The sequence below is a fragment of the Nyctereutes procyonoides genome, unplaced genomic scaffold, assembly GCF_905146905.1.
Source record: "Nyctereutes procyonoides isolate TBG_1078 unplaced genomic scaffold, NYPRO_anot_genome, whole genome shotgun sequence".
Taxonomy (NCBI): domain Eukaryota; kingdom Metazoa; phylum Chordata; class Mammalia; order Carnivora; family Canidae; genus Nyctereutes; species Nyctereutes procyonoides.
The window spans coordinates 59,918,363-59,937,210 of record NW_026575146.1 but is presented as its reverse complement, the minus strand read 5'-3'; the positions used below and the strand labels follow the sequence as shown (position 1 = coordinate 59,937,210).

Sequence of the window (18,848 nt, the reverse complement as noted above, 5' to 3'; positions counted from 1 at the left end):
AAACCAAGACAAACACCAAGACAATCTCTAGCTGATGAGCTCAGAGGTCAGTTTTATTTTTAAAACTATATAACATACCTTTAAATAAGAAAATGACATTAAAATTATAAGTATTTAAGTATGCACAAAAATAGTTGTAGAGGAGGGAAGAAGAGGTAAATTCAAATTTTAAAACAAACAAGGAGTAGAATATTGAGAGCACAAAGGGAAAGGGGATGTGGGGGAGAGAGGTGCAAAGGGTGAAAGTTTTGAGAAAAATGTTTTGGGGAGCTGTTGGAGAAAGGGGTGGAGCCGGAGCCCTTGACAAGATCTGAGTGTTTAGCCAAATGCTATAAAAGCTACCTGGAGCCATAAAGGGAGAGCATTCTGAAACCTAGGATAGGTACACAGGCAAAGGCAGGAGGCAACAGCAGCTGCAGTCCCTAGAGAAAGGCTGGAATGTTAGAGGAGGAGAGACCAAGTCCAGGTCCTACCTGCTAGAAGTCTGGCTGCTGCTGAGCCAACTCTTTAGAGAAAGCATGGCCTAGTGGGTAAGCAATGAACAGGTGAAGCTATGTGACATCCAATTCCTAGATGTCATGATGATGATGTGTGAGAAACACCGTAAGAGGATCTCCAACATCCAGGAAGAGCTGCTACTGGGATCTGAAGCCAATGTGAGTGAGAGCTCCTGCCCCTGCTAGTTTGCATCTCCTGCTGGCTCCTATTGGGCTGTCCACCAATGTGCATGGCAGCCCACATGACCTGGCTCAAGACCTCATTGGCTGCCTGTGCTCAGCCTCACTCTACACATGCAGATGAAAGTAGTGATCTATCAAAATAGTGTCAAGGGAGTTAAAAAGTATCATTGTGCAAGCATTAGCACAGTCCTAGGAATAGCCAGAGGCAAGAGAACCTTGGTAATACTGTCACACTGCCCAACTCTAAGTCATTTGTTTAGATATTAGGACGTTTGGTTCTGTTGCAAGTTTAATCATCCTGAAGTAACTGTTAACTTTTGGCCTATACAAAATTTTATAATTTTCCTGTTTATTCTTGACATGAATATTTTTTCACACCTCCCACACACTTTTTTAACTTAACAGGAAATCCTGTTACCTTCCATCAGCCAACATGCAGGAACCTTAAAAATGACATCACAAAATATTCCTAATTTTCACAGAAGCTGAAGACAACACTGACAGGCAGTTATCTTTGAGGGAGATAGTTTTTAAATTTTACTTATTTATTTACTAGGTATTTATTTCAATGTTTATGGATTTACAGCACTGGCAAGTGGTATGTGATTTTTATTTATTTTTTTAAGATTTTATTTATTTATTCATGAGAGACACACACAAAGAGAGAGAGAGAGAGGCAGAGACACAGGCAGAGGGAGAAGCAGGCTCCATGCAGGTAGCCTGACGTGGGACTCGATCCCAGGTCTCCAGGATCACGCCCCCGGCTGAACCACTGAGCCACCCGGGCTGCCCGGTATGTGATTTTTATATCTCAAATGTTTATTCGTACTATCATTGAACACATGTTGATCACGTCCACACTGTGCAGAACATGGTAATTAACATGTAATCAGGACATAATATCATATTGTTATTTCTTTCCTTTACTGGAAAAATGTTTTATTTTTCTGGAAAAACAAACCACACATTTGATTATGAAAAAAGAAGGAAGTTATTGATATAATATGTTGTTAAAAAAAAGGTTGGAAGAAAAAAATTTTCTGAAAATATGCACAATAGAATTGTTGATTTTTCACCTATCTTCATGTATATTCTCCATGATGCATTTATCAATGTCCAAATCAGTCATGACTGATTACTAGAATGTGAGAAATTATCAATGTTTGCATTCTTTGTCTGTCTGTAATAGTATATAATCTCTCCACAATGTGCTTTCTCTCAAAAATCAATCCTTTTACTGCTAAAAATAAATCTCTTTTTAAATTAAGGGTATGATTGCATCAACTGCATTTATAACCTTATTAACTTCATAATTATTATAAAAAGCTTAATTATTTAACCAACATAACTCATTTTATACACATCTAACACCAGGTACATACAAAAGTAATAAAATGTTTTAATTGATCTTGCCAATGTAGACCAAATGAACATTAAACCAAAAACCTTACAGTTTCCTATTTGAGCCCAAGTGGATTTTTTGCCTTGTTGAAAACATGTTTGAAAACAGGTTCATTACCAAATACATTTTGGATTTGGATTCGCATAAACTGAATTATTTTTCAAGTTTGTATACTTTCATGTTTCTAGGAGATTCAAGTAAGTATTTTTAAGTGACATAAATGAATAGTAAATAACCGAATAAGCAACTTAATGTTTTGTCTTAGAAAAGAGCTAGATCGGGGGCACCTGGGTGGCTCAGTCAGTTAAGCATCTGCCTTCAGCTCAGGTCATGAGCTCAGGGTCCTGGGATTGAGCCCTGTGTCCAGCTCCCTGCTCAACCGGGAGCTGCTTCTCCCTCTTCCTCTGCCCCTCTCACAGCCCCACTTGTGCTCTCTCTCCCTCTCTTTCTCTTGCAAATAAATAAAAATCTTTAAAAAAAAATAAATAAAATATTTTTTAAAAGAAGAAGAAAAAAAAGAAAAGACCTAGATTGGTAAAGGAACACATTCAGTCTCACCATTTTAGAACTTACGGAACATTTATGTACACAAAATAATCTGAAATGATATGAACTTTTGTTAGAATGGTAAATTGCACAGTATCATCTTAATATTTAGTCTGAATTACAAGAGATGAAGACACCAATTCCAAATCCCAAGACACAGTTAATCACAACCAAGCCTCTGAGCTTCATCATGTCCTCCCCAAGGCCAACTTAAAGAGCTTCTCACTGAGGAAGCAGAGACCAATAGATTGTAACTCCTCGGGGAGAAAGACATTTTCCAAGCGCTCTACTTTCATCACAGAACCTTTCTTGCTGATTTTAACACTTCCATTCATATCTTATTTATACCCCAGCACAGTGCTGTCAATTCCATAACTTCATTTGCACCAAGGTCCCCTGCCCACCCGAGTCGTTCTCACGCCATACTGAACTAATGACATTTGAGGTCTTCCACCACCATTCGATGACTCAGTTACTCCATCTTCCATACACACTGCTTCTGCTGGCCTGTCTATTCCTGCAATATAGATGGAAAAGCACCCCCAAAATACAACCCCTCTACCTGCCTGTGTGAGATATAACTGATACCTTTCTTATTCCTAAAAGAATACATGTCTATATGAAACGGGTGTCAATGTGCAAGCACAGTTTTTGCTGTGCAAGAAATACATCCAACTTCTTTAGTTTTCATTTTGTTTTGAAGTAGGCTCCACGCCCAATGTAGAGCTTTAACTCAAGACCCTGAAATCAAGAGACACCTGCTCTACTGACGGAGCCGGCCAGGCGCCCCTCTTCTTGATTTCTAACACATGCATATAAATCCAATTCTGGGGATCCCCGGGTGGCGCAGCGGTAGCACCTGCCTTTGGCCCAGGGCGCGATCCTGGAGACCCGGGATCGAATCCCACGTCGGGCTCCCGGTGCATGGAGCCTGCTTCTCCCTCTGCCTGTGTCTCTGCCTCTCTCTCTCTCTCTCTCTGTGTGACTATCATAAATAAATAAAAATTAAAAAATAAATAAAAAATAAATCCAATTCTGTCCCTAGGTTGGGAATTTAGCTCTTAGCACCAAAGGATTAAGTCCCCATAGTTTTCAATGGCCCCTCACCAAGACAGTTACCAACCAGACCAGCCTGCATGCACTCATGCACCCTCAACTCAGGTGCTCACCCCCCTCTCTAGAGCTCAGTAGAACTTTGTTTCAGATCCTCCCTCTCGGTATAACGAATGTCTTCGGTTCTCACAGGGCACCCCTGACCGAGTTCTGGCTAGAACTCACGGCTCACCGCAGCGGGGACACGAGCTGCCTTTCAGGGAAGGGGAGGACTCCGTGCTCATCAAATCACACCGGCCTTTTCAAAACTCCGAATCCAGCTACGTGGACAGCGCTCCTGGGTGTCCCTGGGCAGGAAGACAACGCCGGGGAAACGGACGACGGAGACGAAGCCCCGGAGGCGGAGGGCGGAGAGGACCGGGATGCGGGATGAGCGCCGGGCAGTGCTGGGCTCCGGGACAGCCCCGCCGCCTCGACCCAGGTGCCCGCGCCTCCTCCCCGCGCGGCCCCCGACCGCCCCCTGCCGGCCGCTAGGGCGTCCTCCCGAGCCCACGCACCAATCGGATCTCCCCCCTACGCCCCTCACAACGGACCCAGCGCCCCGTACCCGCCGCGCCCCTTCCCTCCCGGTTTAGCAAGGTAACTGTGATTCTCAGAGGCAAAGCCCGTGGGGTCCCTGTCACAGGCTAGTTACACACCTGTCAGCATCCCAGCCACGGCCCTCGGTCCAGAGGTCGAGGCTGCACCCCACCCCACCCCCGGAGCGGGCGGGGACCTCCCGAGCGCACTCGGAGCCGTCCGGGCAGCGCACGTGCCAGCGCCTTCCAGCGCGTGCAGGCTCCCGCGGCTCTGACGCCACCGCGCGGGGCCCGCGGCTGCCCCGGGGGAGCTGACACCCGCCGGGCCGGACCTGCGGGGCGCTTGGCGACTTGAGGGAAGAGGTTATCACACCAGCCGACGAGTACACGTGAGCAGACCTCCCGCGACGCGCGCCGGGCGGGAAACAGGGGAAGCTGTGCCTGACGACGCGACGCCCCGGTACCCAGCAGCCGGAAGGGCGGCGGATGCACTCCGCGGGGAGCAGCTACACCTTTTCCGATTTTACCGGTTTCACTGGGGGCCCCACGGGTCGCGGAGGCGTCTCCTCAGAGGGGAGGGCAAGAATAAGCGAAGCAAGGGTTCGTTCTCGAAGAACTAGAGCTCAGGACCTACCAGGCTCCGCGAGCACCTCCATCGAGCACCTGGCGCCTCGCGCCTCGGCCTTCTCGCGCCTCGGCGTTCTCGCGAGGTCCGCGCGCTCTCGTACTACCGCCAGTTGCGCGTGCGCGTGCGCGTGCGCGGCTCGGACCGGACCGGACGGGCGCGCGCGCCGGCACGAGAGCAGGTGCAGCGAGGCGCCGGGCAGCGGCGGCAGTTAGACCGCGCGGCCCATCTGGCGGCGGGGGCCCAGGGATGCCGCGGCTCCCCTGCGTGCGTCTGCTGTGCCTGGGACTCCTGTTAGTTCGGTTCTCCCGGGAGCTGAGCGACATCAGCAAAGCTAGGAGGCTGTGCGGCAGGCACCTCCTGAAGGAAATAATAAAACTCTGTGGCAATGTCAATTGGAGCTACTTCGGGGAGGAAACCCCTGTGCCACCGCTGTTTCCCCAGGACAACGAGATTGAAACCTTCATCCCGGACCGGTCGGAAAGCTCCCAAAGCACTTTCCCGGCTTGGGCGAGAGGCACAAGCCCAGGTAAAAATATAAGCCAAAGGCATGTTTGTTCATCTTTGTACTGTCTTTTCCCCAAATCTGCTTTGCCGGGGGCTGAGCTTTCCCCGGATATGGAATCTGCCTAGTATACAGGTACATAAAACTCTTTATAATAAATTGTGCATATGCAAAACCTCAATGAAGCTTTTAAAAAAAGACTTAGAGCGGGCACCCCGGTGGCCCAGCGGTTTAGCGCCGCCTTCGGCCCACGGCGTGATCCTGGAGACCCTGGATCGAGTCCCGCATCGGGCTCCCTGCATGGAGCCTGCTTCTTCCTCTGCCTGTGTCTCTGCCTCTCTCTCTCTCTCTCTGTGTCATGAATAAATAAAATTAAAATATACATGTAAAATAAATAAATAAATATAAATAGTAATAAATAAAATATATATATAAAACTTAGAGGAAATAAGTGTACACCTATAAATATCTATATAGATATATATCTTTACATAAGAGTGCTGCTTCTTCCCTAGCTTTTCCTTTCTGGAGTACAGTACACTTGTCACCTGGCAAACTCCACTTGGTCCTTCAGAGCCTCAGAGGCTTCGTTTTCCCTGTGAAGTCATCACTGACCCCTTCCTAGCTACTGATTCCATTCTCTGTCTACCACAGTATCTACCACGTGGATCTATCTGACCATCATCAGGACCAGCCACATAGTTGGCCCAGCCCAGTGCAGAATAAAAATGCAGAGCCCCTTGCTCAAAAGCAGGAAAGGGCCATTAAAAGTACTAAAATATAAAGCTCCCCCACCCATCTCTTTTCTTGTGTGTATCTCCTCTGCTCACACACATGGTCCATTCTTCCACTAGATTTTACTTAAAAGTGCGTATACTTAACATTTCACTTACAAGCTAAGATTTTTGAGAATTTCAAGACTGTGGTGAGAACATTAAAGAAAATGCTAGGTCCTCCTCAGCACTGGGTTTGTGTGACCATGCTCTCCCATAAGGCCAGTCCTATATACATTACTATATAATAGGAGTTGTTTCATGCATGTTTTTTTTTATCTGAAATGCCTAGCAGAGGTCCTAGCACACAGTATGTGTTTAATATATATTGAATGTATGCTTAGTGCATTTAAGCAGCCTTTAGGAAAGAATATTCACCTTTTCAGATTCATTGTTATCTTCTAACTCTCTATTTACATTTTACTACCAACATGGTTTGTCATTTTAAAAGAAAATGCACTTTATCTATAGGCTGTGCATAACATAGTGTCATTAAAATTATTGTGTTTTAAGGTCATTCAATGAATTTAATTTGATTTGGACAAATTTTTCAAAAGGCAAGATTTCTGAAATTAAGGAAAGGGGTAGACTCTCATGCCACAAAACACTCCGATGTAGATGACTGAGACAAACTAAAATTGCCTTCCACATTAAAGGCACTCATTCATTTACTGAATGAATGAATGAATGAAACTTATTCCATTCTTCCTATAGCTGCTAAGAGGATGAAAACTTTGAAAGACAAATATTAGAAACCATCAGAATGATTCTTGATCATTTTCTACCATCAAACCAACCTACATATAAACTCACTTTATTTTACCTTTATAATGGAAGAAGTGTCTCTCCCCAGTCTTCCACTTGTACTTTATTTCAGTGATTCTTACACTTGAATGTGTGTGTGATTCACCTGGGGAATACTTTTAATGTACAGATTCTGACTCCATGGGTGTGGGGTGGGACCTGAGCATCTACATATTTGCAAGCTCCCAAAGATGCTTGCTTGTTGCTCTCACAACCTATACCTTGGTCAAAATTTTATGTTAAAAAATTTTTTTATGTTCAGACATCCGAGCTTGGGTTGGTTATTTAAAAAGAGCTTGGAATCCCTTTTCTCAACAAATCCCGCTCTAGAGACTATTAATTTTTTTAAGAGTCAACGTTAAAACTCAGAGCTGTGCTTGCTTCAGCAGCACATACACTAAAACTCAGAGCTGATTAATGACTCCTTTGTTTTAGGTGTTATTCACACTTCCCTGGAGGAATAAGTGTCATTAATTCAAAGAAGAGGGAGCTGCAGTGAAATAAAATTTGTGGGAAATAAAAATGTATCTTACAACATTTTAGAATTGTCATACCAACAAAACATGTTACTGTGGCAACTATAAAAAGGACAGTTTTCTGAAGTGGAAATGTCAAGTGGCCATAAAGCCATAGTTGTTTTACAGTGTGTGAAAGAATGAAAAAATGGATTTAAGTTATCAATATGCATTTGTGTTAAATTTTTAAAAAAGTATTGACCTATAAGAAAAGATGACATGCAATCTATCCTGTGAATTTCCAGTGAATAATTAGAAGTTGTGAAGAGGTATGTGTTCTCAATACAGAATCTATAATTAGGCCATTTCTTTTTCATTTGAATATGGACTGAAAAGCTGATTAACTTTTATTAGCTTGAACTAGCAGGATACATTTCTATGTTGGGTGTGGGGTTCTATGTTAGATCAAGTCAGTTATCCACAATTTTAATTGGCTGATGATCGATTTGAGTCTGACACAGGAAAAGATAATTTGGTGCACTAATATTAAAACATGCATTTTTTTCAGAGCTACTCATATATAACTTGAATCTGAAATTGTGTGCTTCTCGCTAGTGGATCCTTTAGGGTATGGGCCACATCTCCAAGACCTACCCTATCATATTTCTGAACTCTGGCTGAGTATGGTGCTTCCTAGCTCGTAGTGTCTGGTGAAGTCATTCATGCTTCATCACCAGGTTTTCATAATCCATAACCCCTATTCCATTTGGATTGGTCATATTCCCCTATTCATCTATTCTTGTTTTTTAGATATCATTATCGCAAATGGGCTGTACAGGACCCCTTTCTTTACATATTAATTCAGCAAAATTTGAGTACCTATCATGTGCTAGGTATCCTTGTTGGTGACTGGGATTTACGACTGTAGAGTTTTATACTCAGGTAGCAATATAAAGCCTCTTGAGGCTTACAGAAGATAGACAGTGAAGATAGTAAACATAAGTACATTACACAGTATGTTAGAAGATGATTAGACTTGGAGCACCTGGGTGGCTCAGTAGGTTGAGGATCTGCCTTTGGGCTCAGGTCATGATCTCAGGGTCCTTGGATGGAGCCCCACATTTGAGCTTCCTGCTCAGCGGGGGGTCTGCTTCTCCCTCTCTCTGCCCCTCACCCCATTTGTGCTCTCTCTCTCTCATTCTCTCTCAAATAAATAAAATCTTGTTTTAAATAAAGATTATTAGTCTTCACATATCTCTATTCTCCACTCCAGTTCTCCTCCTCCCATGGCAACCATTCCAAAGTGTTGATTGTGTATTTTTACTTGCATGTTTTTTTGTAGGCTGTGCATTGTTTCCTATGCATGTATTTTAAAAATGTATGTAAGTGGTATTTTTTAAAGATTATTTTTTAGAGAGAGCACACGCAAGAGAGCACATTTGATTGGGGGGAAGGGCAGAGGGAGATGAAGAAAGAGAGAATCTGGAGTAGACTCCCTTGGTGAGTGTGGAGCCCAATGTGCCACTTGTTCTCATTACTCTGAGATCATGATCTGAGCTGAAATCAAGAGTTGGACGCCCAACCAACTGAACCACCCAGGTGTCCCTAAAATATATGTAAATGGTATTTACGATTTATCCCTTATCATTGCTTTGTGAACATTACTTCAAACTGCTCCATAATATTCATATACTTTCCCCACATTTTACTTATCCTCTCAGCACTGAACACCCAACCTGCATGGTCTCCAACTTTCTACCACTGTAAATAACACCACAGTGAAAAATCATTGTATGTGCTCCATTAAGAAGGATCTGTGTGGACATTTCTCAGCGATCCTATACCTAGGGGTAAAATTGTTGTGTAATAAAACATATATACACTTAGTTTGCTTAAAGTTTCTCAGATTGCTCTACAGAATGGCTACACCAGTTTATTGTTGCACCACCAGTACATGCAGATTCCTATATTCCCATATCCAAGCCAACAATTAGCATTATATGATATTTAACTTTTGTCAGTGTGTGATAGAATGAAATGGCATTTTTGTCTTGCTCTGGATGTGAGCACCTCTTCAGATATATATATTAGCCTTTTGCATTTTTTTCCCCTGAAAGTTTTCTGTTTATAATGTTTTACTTGGAATTGTTGTTTTCCAGTTGATTTGTAAGTTATTTTACCATATACAATAGCTGTTGGCTTTAGACACTGCAAATATATTCTCCCATTTTGTCATATATTGGTGTTGTTTGAGAGAAAGCCTTAATTTTTATGTAATCAGGCAATAAGTGATTTGCCTTATTATTCAGACTTCTGAAATTTTATTTTGCAAGTCCTTTTTTGTCCCTCTGTTAACTTTCTAGATTTGCTTTTCACATTAGGTTCTTAATTCTTCTGGAGACCACTTTGGTCTTCTGGCTGAGATTACTATCTTAGTTTTTTCAGTAAGTCTTATTTTTCTCTACAAAAGGAGCTAGTTTTCTGAATACCATCTGCTAAACAATTTTTTTCCATTGATTTGTAAGGCTACCTTTATTGTTTCTTGTTTGTCTGAGCTTCCTATTCTCCTTAATTGGTCTTTTTGTTTGACCTTGTACAATTACTCTACTGCTTGTAATGTTATTACTCTGTAGGATGTCATTTATAGGAGGGAAAATCTCCACTTTTTAAAAAAGATTTCATATATTTATTTAAAAGAGAGAGAACATGAGCAGAGGGGTAGGGGCAGAAGGAGTGGGAGAAGCAAGCACCCAGCTGATCAGGGAGCCTGACATGGGGCTCCATCCCAGGACTCTGGGATGATGACCTGAGCCGATGGCACACACTTAACCAATTGAGCCATCCAGGTACCCCCTCAATGTTTTTTTCCCTTAAGGTTGACTAAGCTAATTAATTCTCAGCTTTTATTCTTCCATATATATATCTTTAAGAGTAAGCGTATTGAATTTTTTTAAATCCACCTGCCTTAACAAAATATCAACAAACTACATTCAACAATACTTTAAAAGGATCATCTACCACAATCAAATGAGATTTATTCTGGAAATTCAAGGGTAATTAAATATTTGCAAATCAACATGATACATGAACCAAATGAGGGATAAAAATAATCATCTCAGTAGATGCAGAAAAAACCTTATGACAAAATTCAGCACCCATTCATGATAAAAACTCTCAACAAAATGGCTTTAGAGGGAACATAATAAAGACCGTATATGAAAATTCCACAACTAACTTCATACTCAATGGTGAAAACCTGAGAGTTTTTCCTCTAAGATAAGGAATAAGGCAAGGATGCCCACTCTTGACACTTTTTATTCAAAATAGTTCTCAGCGGTTTAGCACCTGCCTTCAGCCCAGGGCGTGATCCTGGAATCCCGGGATCAAGTACCACGTCGGGCTCTGCATGGAGCCTGCTTCTCCCTCTGCCTGTGTCCCTGCCTCTCTCTCTCTGTCTCTCATGAATAAATAAAATCTTAAAAAAAAAAGAAGGATGAGATCTTGCCATATGTGACAACATGGATAGACCTGGAGAATATTATGCTAAGTGAGATAACTCATACTGAGAAAGACAAATACCAAATGATGCCACTCGTACTAGAATCTAAAAAACAAAACAAATGAATAACAAACGAAAAAGTAGAATCAGACCTATACATGCAGAAAACAAACTGATGGTTGCCAGAGGAAAGGGATATGGAGGGGATGCCAAAATCAGTGAAGGGGAGTAGGAGATACAGGCTTCCAGTTATGTAATGACTAAGTCATCAGAATAAAGGGTAGAGCATAGGGAATAGAGACAATGTAATTTTAATAGCATTGTATGGTGAGATATGGTAGCTCCACTTGTGGTGAGCACAGCATAATGAAAAAAATAAAAATCCATGTTGAATTTTTATTGAGATGCATGGAATATATAGATTAATTTGAAGAGGATTTATGTCTTTTTACTATAAAGTAATCACAACTAAAAGCAAGGAATATTTTCATATTCTTAGAATTTTAAAGTTTTCTCAGTGGAGACTTTATTGTTGGTTAAGTTAATGCTTAATACTTTTTTTCTTGTTGCTATTACTTGCTAATTATATTTTTGTTAAAAAAATTATATTTTTGTTAGTGACTTTTGGATAGAGAAATGTGATTGATTTTTACTGGTTGATCTTTATCCAGTAATTATGCCAAATTATCTTAATGGTTCTAATAGTTTGTTTCTGTCATTTGCAAATGATAGCTTTGTCACTTCCTTTTTAAACCTTACATCAGTCGCCATCGTAGTCTTTTTCTTCATCCTCCTCCTCCTCCCTCTCCTCCTCCCCCTCGTCCTCCTTCTCCTCCTCTCCTTCTCCTTCTTCTTTCTTCTTCTTTCTTCTTTCTTATAGCATTGGCCAAGTCCTCTAGTATTGTTAAGTGGTAGTGATACTAGGATGTCTTGTTATGTTCCTAGTTTTAAAAAGAAATGCATTTAAATTTCTCCGTTTGTAGGTTTATGCTATATAACCTCCACCAAGATAAGGGAGCTTGCTATTTTTTAATCATTATAAGTAGGGCTAAACTTTATTAAGGCCTTTTGGAGGGCATTCTTTTGCACAATAATATGATTTTTCTCTTTTTTTTTTTAATTAATTCACCAAATACTTGTTGGGTGCCTGCTAAGTGCCAGGCACTGCTGTAAATCCTTGAGATATACCGGTGAACGAGGCAGATGAAGATATCTGGCCTGATGAAGCTTGCATAGGAAATGAACATAATAAATGAAGATAATAAGGGTTATAGAAAAATAAAGAGTGGAACAGGATAGGGAGATCAAGAGTTTGGGGGCTGCTATGGAGTGGGATATAGGATTAAATGGTGTAGTCAAGGTAGGCCTCACTGAAAAGGCGAGGTTTGAGAAAGGAGGTTTGACAGATGAACGGTTAAAGAAGAGGTGGGGTATGGGATCCCTGGGTGGCGCAGCGGTTTGGCGCTTGCCTTTGGCCCAGGGCGCGATCCTGGAGACCCGGGATCGAATCCCACATCAGGCTCCCAGTGCATGGAGCCTGCTTCTCCCTCTGCCTGTGTCTCTGCCTCTCTCTCTCTATCTCTCTGTGACTATCATAAATAAATAAATAAAAATTTAAAAAAAAGAAAAATTGTTAAAAAAAAAGAAGAGGTGGGGTACACACACACAGACACACACAGGAATATTACACAGCCATAAAAAAGGATGAGATCTTGGGCAGCCCAGGTGGCTCAGCGGTTTAGCGCCGCCTTTAGCCCAGGGTGTGATCCTGGAGATCCGGGATCGAGTCCCACCTCAGGCTCCCTGCATGGAGCCTGCTTCTCCCTCTGACTGTGTCTCTGCCTCTCTCTCTCTCTCTCTGTGCCTCTCATGAATAAATAAATAAATAAAATCTTTAAAGAGAGAGAGAGAGAGAAAGGAAGAGGTAAAAGAAACAGCCAAGGATGTATCTGGGGGGAAAGCATGTTTAGGCAAAGGAATGAGCAGAGCAAATATACTTCTGCCCTATTTACACGGGGAACAGCAAGGAGGCTAGTGTGGCTGGAGCAGACAGATGGGTAACAAGCAGGCCGAGTGAAATTGTTCAGATCATTGTAAGGATTTTGGCTCTACTCTGAGTAGCGAAGCCATTACAGACTTTGGAGCAGAGGACTGATGTTAATTGACCTTTCAAAGGGGTCAGTCTGGCCACTACATTGGGGACAGGCTGTAAGGAGGCAAGAGTAGAAGCAGACAACTGTTCTGGGGTGCAGTATTAGAGGTGATAGCAGCTGGATGAGATGGTAGCAGTGAAGATAATAGAAATTATTTTATTCTAGATATATTTGGGCAGATTTTATGTGAAATATGAGAAAAAAAGGGAACTCAAAAACTGACTCCAATTTTTTTAAATGTGATCCCAAAGTTTTTGCTTCATACATCTGAAAGGATAGGGTTTCTATGAGCTGAGGTAAGAAAGGCCTCAGGTGGAACAGGTCTGAAGACAATATCAGCAGTTCAGTTTGGGGCATGTTGAGTTTGACAAGCTCAGGTAGAGTTTCAAACACATTGTGTTTGATGCACTGAAGTGGAGACGATGAGTTGGAAGTATGGACCTGGGGTTTGGAAATAATTTTACTTGACAATAGGAGTTTAGGAGTCATAGGTGTATAGATGATTCTCGAAGCCATAAGACTGGATGAGATCACCAAGAGAAGTCCACATAGAGAAGAGTGCCAAGGACTGAGCCCTGGGAGACATCAACTTCAACAGTTAAAGAGGAAGTATTTGCAAAGGAGATGGAAATGGGACAAATAATTAGGCAAGGAGATTGAAGAAGAGAAAATTTGGTGTCCTGGAAGCCAAGTGAAAAAGTGTGTCAAGAAGGAATGTGTTTGATGAGTAAGATAAGATGAGAATTGTTGAATTTAGTAATATAGACATCGTTCGAGACCTTGAAAGGAGAAGTTTTGGTGCAGCAATGGAACAAAAGCCTGATTAGAGAGGGTTTAAGGTAGAATGAGTCAAGAGAACTTGATAATAGGAAACTATCTAGGAGTTTATCTACAGAGGGGAGAAAATAAGCAGGATGGTAACTGGCAAGGTAAGCAGAGCCAAGAGAGGTGGTCTTGGCTTTTTTTAAGTAGGAGAAATAGCATTGCTTTGCTTATAGGAGTGAAGAGTTGATGATGAAGGGTGTATAGCAGAGGATTGCTGGAGTGGTAGCCTGGAGTAGGCAAGAGGAGACGAGCTCTGGTCTCTTGGAGGAACTGGCTCTAGAGTGAATAGTTCTATGCCAATAGGTAGGAAGGCAGAATGTATGGATAAAGATGTTAAAAGATGAGTTTAAAAATGGTGAAGGGACCAAATCCAAGTTCTCTTCTGATTGCCTTCATTTTCTTACAAAGTAGAAAGTAAATCCTACTGAGAGTGAGTTTGGGAATCTACTCATGCAGTACATTGTGTTGATAGATTTTGGGATCTTGACCTATCTTCGCACTTTTGGAATACACACTTTCTTAATGTATTTTTAAAATATATTTGTGAATTCAGTTAACTAATATCTTTTTTAGGACTTCCAAATAAACATTTATAAGTGAATGGGCTTACATGGGTTTTCTTTTAACAAATCATATTGTTCTTATCTAGTTTTGGAATAAAAAATATACTAGGTTCATAAAATATACTGGGAAGCTTTTTCTCTTTTCTTCTTTCTTTTTGAACGAGTATATGATTAGAACTTTTCTTGAAAAGCAGGTAGAACCTAACTCTAAGATCATCTATGTCTATCCTTTTAAATTTTCTGTGCCAATTAAGGCATCTTGTTATTTTTCTAAAGATTCATCCATTTCATCTTGATTTTTAAATGTGTAACATTCATAATATTCATTTATTTTAAATACTTTATATATCTGTTCTTTTTTGTTGTTGTTGTTCCTTTTCATCTCTTCTTTCTTGATTAGTCTGGCTAGAGTTGTATCTACTTCATTAATCCTTTTAAAGAACCAAGTTTTGGGTTTCTAAACATTTATAGTGTTTTGGTTCTGTAGTTCATTGAGTTCTCACCTTATTACTTTGAGTCTTTTCTATTGTTCTTTTTCAAATTCATAAATCTGAATACTCATGTTTAACCTTCCCTGTTTTCTGGTGAGGTTAGCTTAAATTCCCTCCCCCAATTTGACATATAGTTTTCATTAACTAGTCTTTAGCTGCCTGCATTCATGAAAAAGTTTTCTTCTTACTGTCTTTTTTCTTCCCTTTTGAGTAACAGAACATGGCACATCCCGACAGGATATTTCTTCAATTTGCCTGGACAGCCTAATTTACTTTTTCCCTTCAGTGTATTCTGTTCATTAATGACACATCTTAGTTCATCACATATTTATCTGTCTTAGATAATTTAGTATTTAATATCTTTGATATCTATCCTAAAATTTTAGTGTTCCACAATTCACTTTAAGCATTTTAAATACAAGGTTAGTAAATAGTGTTCTAATAGGACTCTAACTACATGGGACAGGGATTCACCTAAATAACTTCAAGAAAAAATGGTGGGGGAGATAGTTATTATAGAAATGAGATCTAGGAAGGGACTTGGAAAGTCTCTGGAGAGCCTGAAGAATCACATCAGCTTTAAAAACCACCTTCTCTCTTTTTCTTTCTATCTGAATCTTTTCTCCTCCAGTATTTATGTTTCTTTTTTTTATTTTTTTTAAATTTTTATTTATTTATGATAGTCACAGAGAGAGAGAGGCAGAGACACAGGCAGAGGGAGAAGCAGGCTCCACGCACCGGAAGCCCGATGTGGGATTCGATCCCGGGTCTCCAGGATCGCGCCCTGGGCCAAAGGCAGGCGCCAAACCGCTGCGCCACCCAGGGATCCCCAGTATTTATGTTTCTTTATGACTTTAGCTTGTCATGACAGGCTTCATAGTACCCTTTCAGTTTTGTTTCTCACTTTTCTTAGTTCTAACTTCAGAGAGAGGACATTGATTGGGCCAACTCATGTTTTCACGTGGCATGGATTGCTGGCCACCATAGTAGATTGGTTTCTTTGGGCTCAAGTACTAACAACCTCCAGTCTGTTCAACTGGCTGTGTGGTGGAGTCAAATGGTTCAGAGCATGGTTGTCTATGGCTCACTCTACAGTGCTGTTTATAGGTAAATATATCCTGGAAGAGACAATAGATAGGCAAGGAAGGGCAATGACGGAAACCCAAAAAGCTTCCAAATAATTATCTTCTGGATTTATTTTAATTTCTTTCCAGTAACACTGAGTGAGTTCAGAGCAGTATTATAGCAATCCATTCATTGAGCATATCACCACTTCTTCATCTCTTCATATTTTAACAACAACCAAAATGGTTATAAAATATGCATTAAAAGACAAATGTAGTAGTCCCCCTCTTATCTGCAGGGGACATACTCCAAGACCCCCAATGGATACCTGAAACGAGGGATAGTCCCAAATCCTACATATGGTGTTTTTTCCCATACATACATACCTACAATAAAGTTTAATTTATAAATAAGGCACAGTAAGAGATGAACAATAATAATAAAATATAACAATTATAACAATATAGTGTAATAAAAGTTACGTGATTGTAGTCTCTGTCTCTCAAAATATGTTATCTGAACTCACCCTTCTTGTAGTGATGTGAAATAAGAAAATGCCTATGTGCTAAGATGAAGTGAGGTCAATAATGTAGGCATTGTGATGTAGCATGTGATGCTCTGTCGGAATGGGGATCATCTGCTTCCAGACCAGAGTGGACTGTGGGTAACAGAGGCCAGGGAAAGAGAAACTACAGAAAAAAAGGGACTACTGTAACCCAAGTAAACGATGGGCAAAGGATTTGAATGGACATTTCTACAAAGAGGATAGATAAGAAGCACATGAAAGGATACTCAGTATCATTTGTCATTAGGTAAATGCAAATCAAAACCACAGTGGGATCACCTCACATCCACAAGGATGGCCATAATCAAAAATGTAAAACACAAGTGTTAATGAGGGTGTGGGGCAACTCAATCCTAATATAACAGTGGTGGGATTGTAAAATGATGTAGTCACTGTGGAAAAGTTTGGTGGTCTCTCAGAAAGTTAAACAAATTTACCTTAAGATCCAGCAGTTCTACTACCAGGTTTATACCCAAGAAAATTACAGACCTATGTTCACACAAAAACTTGTATGTAAATATTCATAGCAATACTGTTCATAACAGCAAAAGGTGGAAACAACCCAAATGTCCGTCAACTGATAAATGGATCAACAAAATCTGATATATCCATACAATGGAAAACTAGTCAGCCATAAAAGGAATAAAATGCTGATATGTGCTACAACATGGATAAACCTTGAAAACATTTTGCTAAGTGAAAAAAATCAGACATAAATGGCCACAAGTTTGTGGTATGATTTCATTTCCAAAACAGGCAAAGCCCTAGAAATGGAAAGTAGATTAGTGGTTGCCAGGGGCTGGAGGAAGAGAGAAATGGGAATTATTGTTAATGGCTATGGGGCTTCTTTTTGGGGTGATACAAATGTCCTAGAATTAGATACTGGTGATGGCTGTAAAGCTTTGTGAATATACTAAAAAAAACACTGAATTGTATGCTTTAAAATACTGAATTTTATGACATGTGAATGATACCTCAATAAAATATTTCTGCATAAAAAACATGCAAAGGTTTCCAAGCTTTTTTATAGGAAAACACTACCAACAACTATTTTAGTTAAAAATATATGTATATTGCTTTTAAAAACCATTTTATTATTTAAAATGTGATTACTTGTTTTTAAATAAATAGAGGACTTCAGGGGCCCCTGAGTGGCTCAGTCGGTTGAGCTTTTGACTCTTGGTTTCTGTTTAAGTCATGATCCAAGCTGTGAGATTCACATCAGGTTCCGGGCTCAGCGGAGTCTGCTTGAGATTCTCTGCCTCTCCCTCTGCCCCTTCCCCTGCTAGTGTACGCGCTCTCTCTCTCTCAAAGAAATACATAAATAAATCTTTAAAAAAATAACTAGCGTACTTTAGTATTCTAGTAGTATGATTCAATTTTCAGCTAAAGGAAGATTTTAATAAAGTAGGATTTTTTCTTGTCTCTCAACAGTCTCTACTTCTGCCTATGAGGAGGAAGCAGTAAGCAGTTTGGAGATGCCATCTCTGCCTGAGTATAGATATAAAAGGGCCAACTTGCCACCTGTTAAGACAAGAGAATTTTCCTCATCACAAGATATCAATCAGTATATTCATGAAATTTCAGAATTTCAGAAGAAAAGTACAAAAAAAATTAAAACCTTAAGCAATGTGTTTTGGGGGAATCATCCCCAAAGAAAACGCAGAGGATATTCAGAAAAGTGTTGTCTTACAGGATGTACAGTAGAAGAACTGAGTATTGCATGCTTCCCATATACTGAATACAAAAACTTACAGAAACAAGTACCATCATTTGTGACTAAGATACACTAACCATCAGAGGAATTATACTAACTTAATAAAAGCTTAATATATTTAGTTTATTTTTGGTAATTGTCCTTGTAGGTTCTTTGCTGTGAACACCATCTAAAAGTATGTGCAGGCACTTAACAATACTTTGTGGTAGTAGTAGGAATCTCAGTATTTTCTTTGGTAACCCCAATTTTTCATATATTTTTTATATTTCAAGAAGATGTTGCTAGAGGAGGCACGATCCGTGTAAACATCTAAGAGTTACCTATTGATGCTTGTCGTTATGTTTGAAACTCTCTCAGGCTGCATCTGAATGGACTATGGTGTGTTCTGCGCTTCATCTACATGACATACAGACTGCTGCCCCATAACTATGTTACGGGTGAACTATGTTCACTCCAGTATGCCAATACATCTGTCCCACTGTCTTAAAAATAACTAACCAACTACCACTCCTAGCAGGAGCCCTTATACTGTAATAGTAGGTAGGCTTC

At 40.6% G+C, this 18,848-nt stretch overlaps 1 protein-coding gene across 1 annotated transcript; it reads left to right on the top strand.

Moving 5' to 3' along the window:
* Positions 1-5,133: 5,133 nt before the first annotated feature.
* Positions 5,134-18,375, top strand: INSL6 (insulin like 6). Its single transcript, XM_055309841.1, has 2 exons — positions 5,134-5,413; positions 18,017-18,375. Exons 1-2 carry the CDS (start codon positions 5,134-5,136, stop codon positions 18,373-18,375), a joined length of 639 nt encoding a protein of 212 aa, XP_055165816.1.
* Positions 18,376-18,848: the final 473 nt, after the last annotated feature.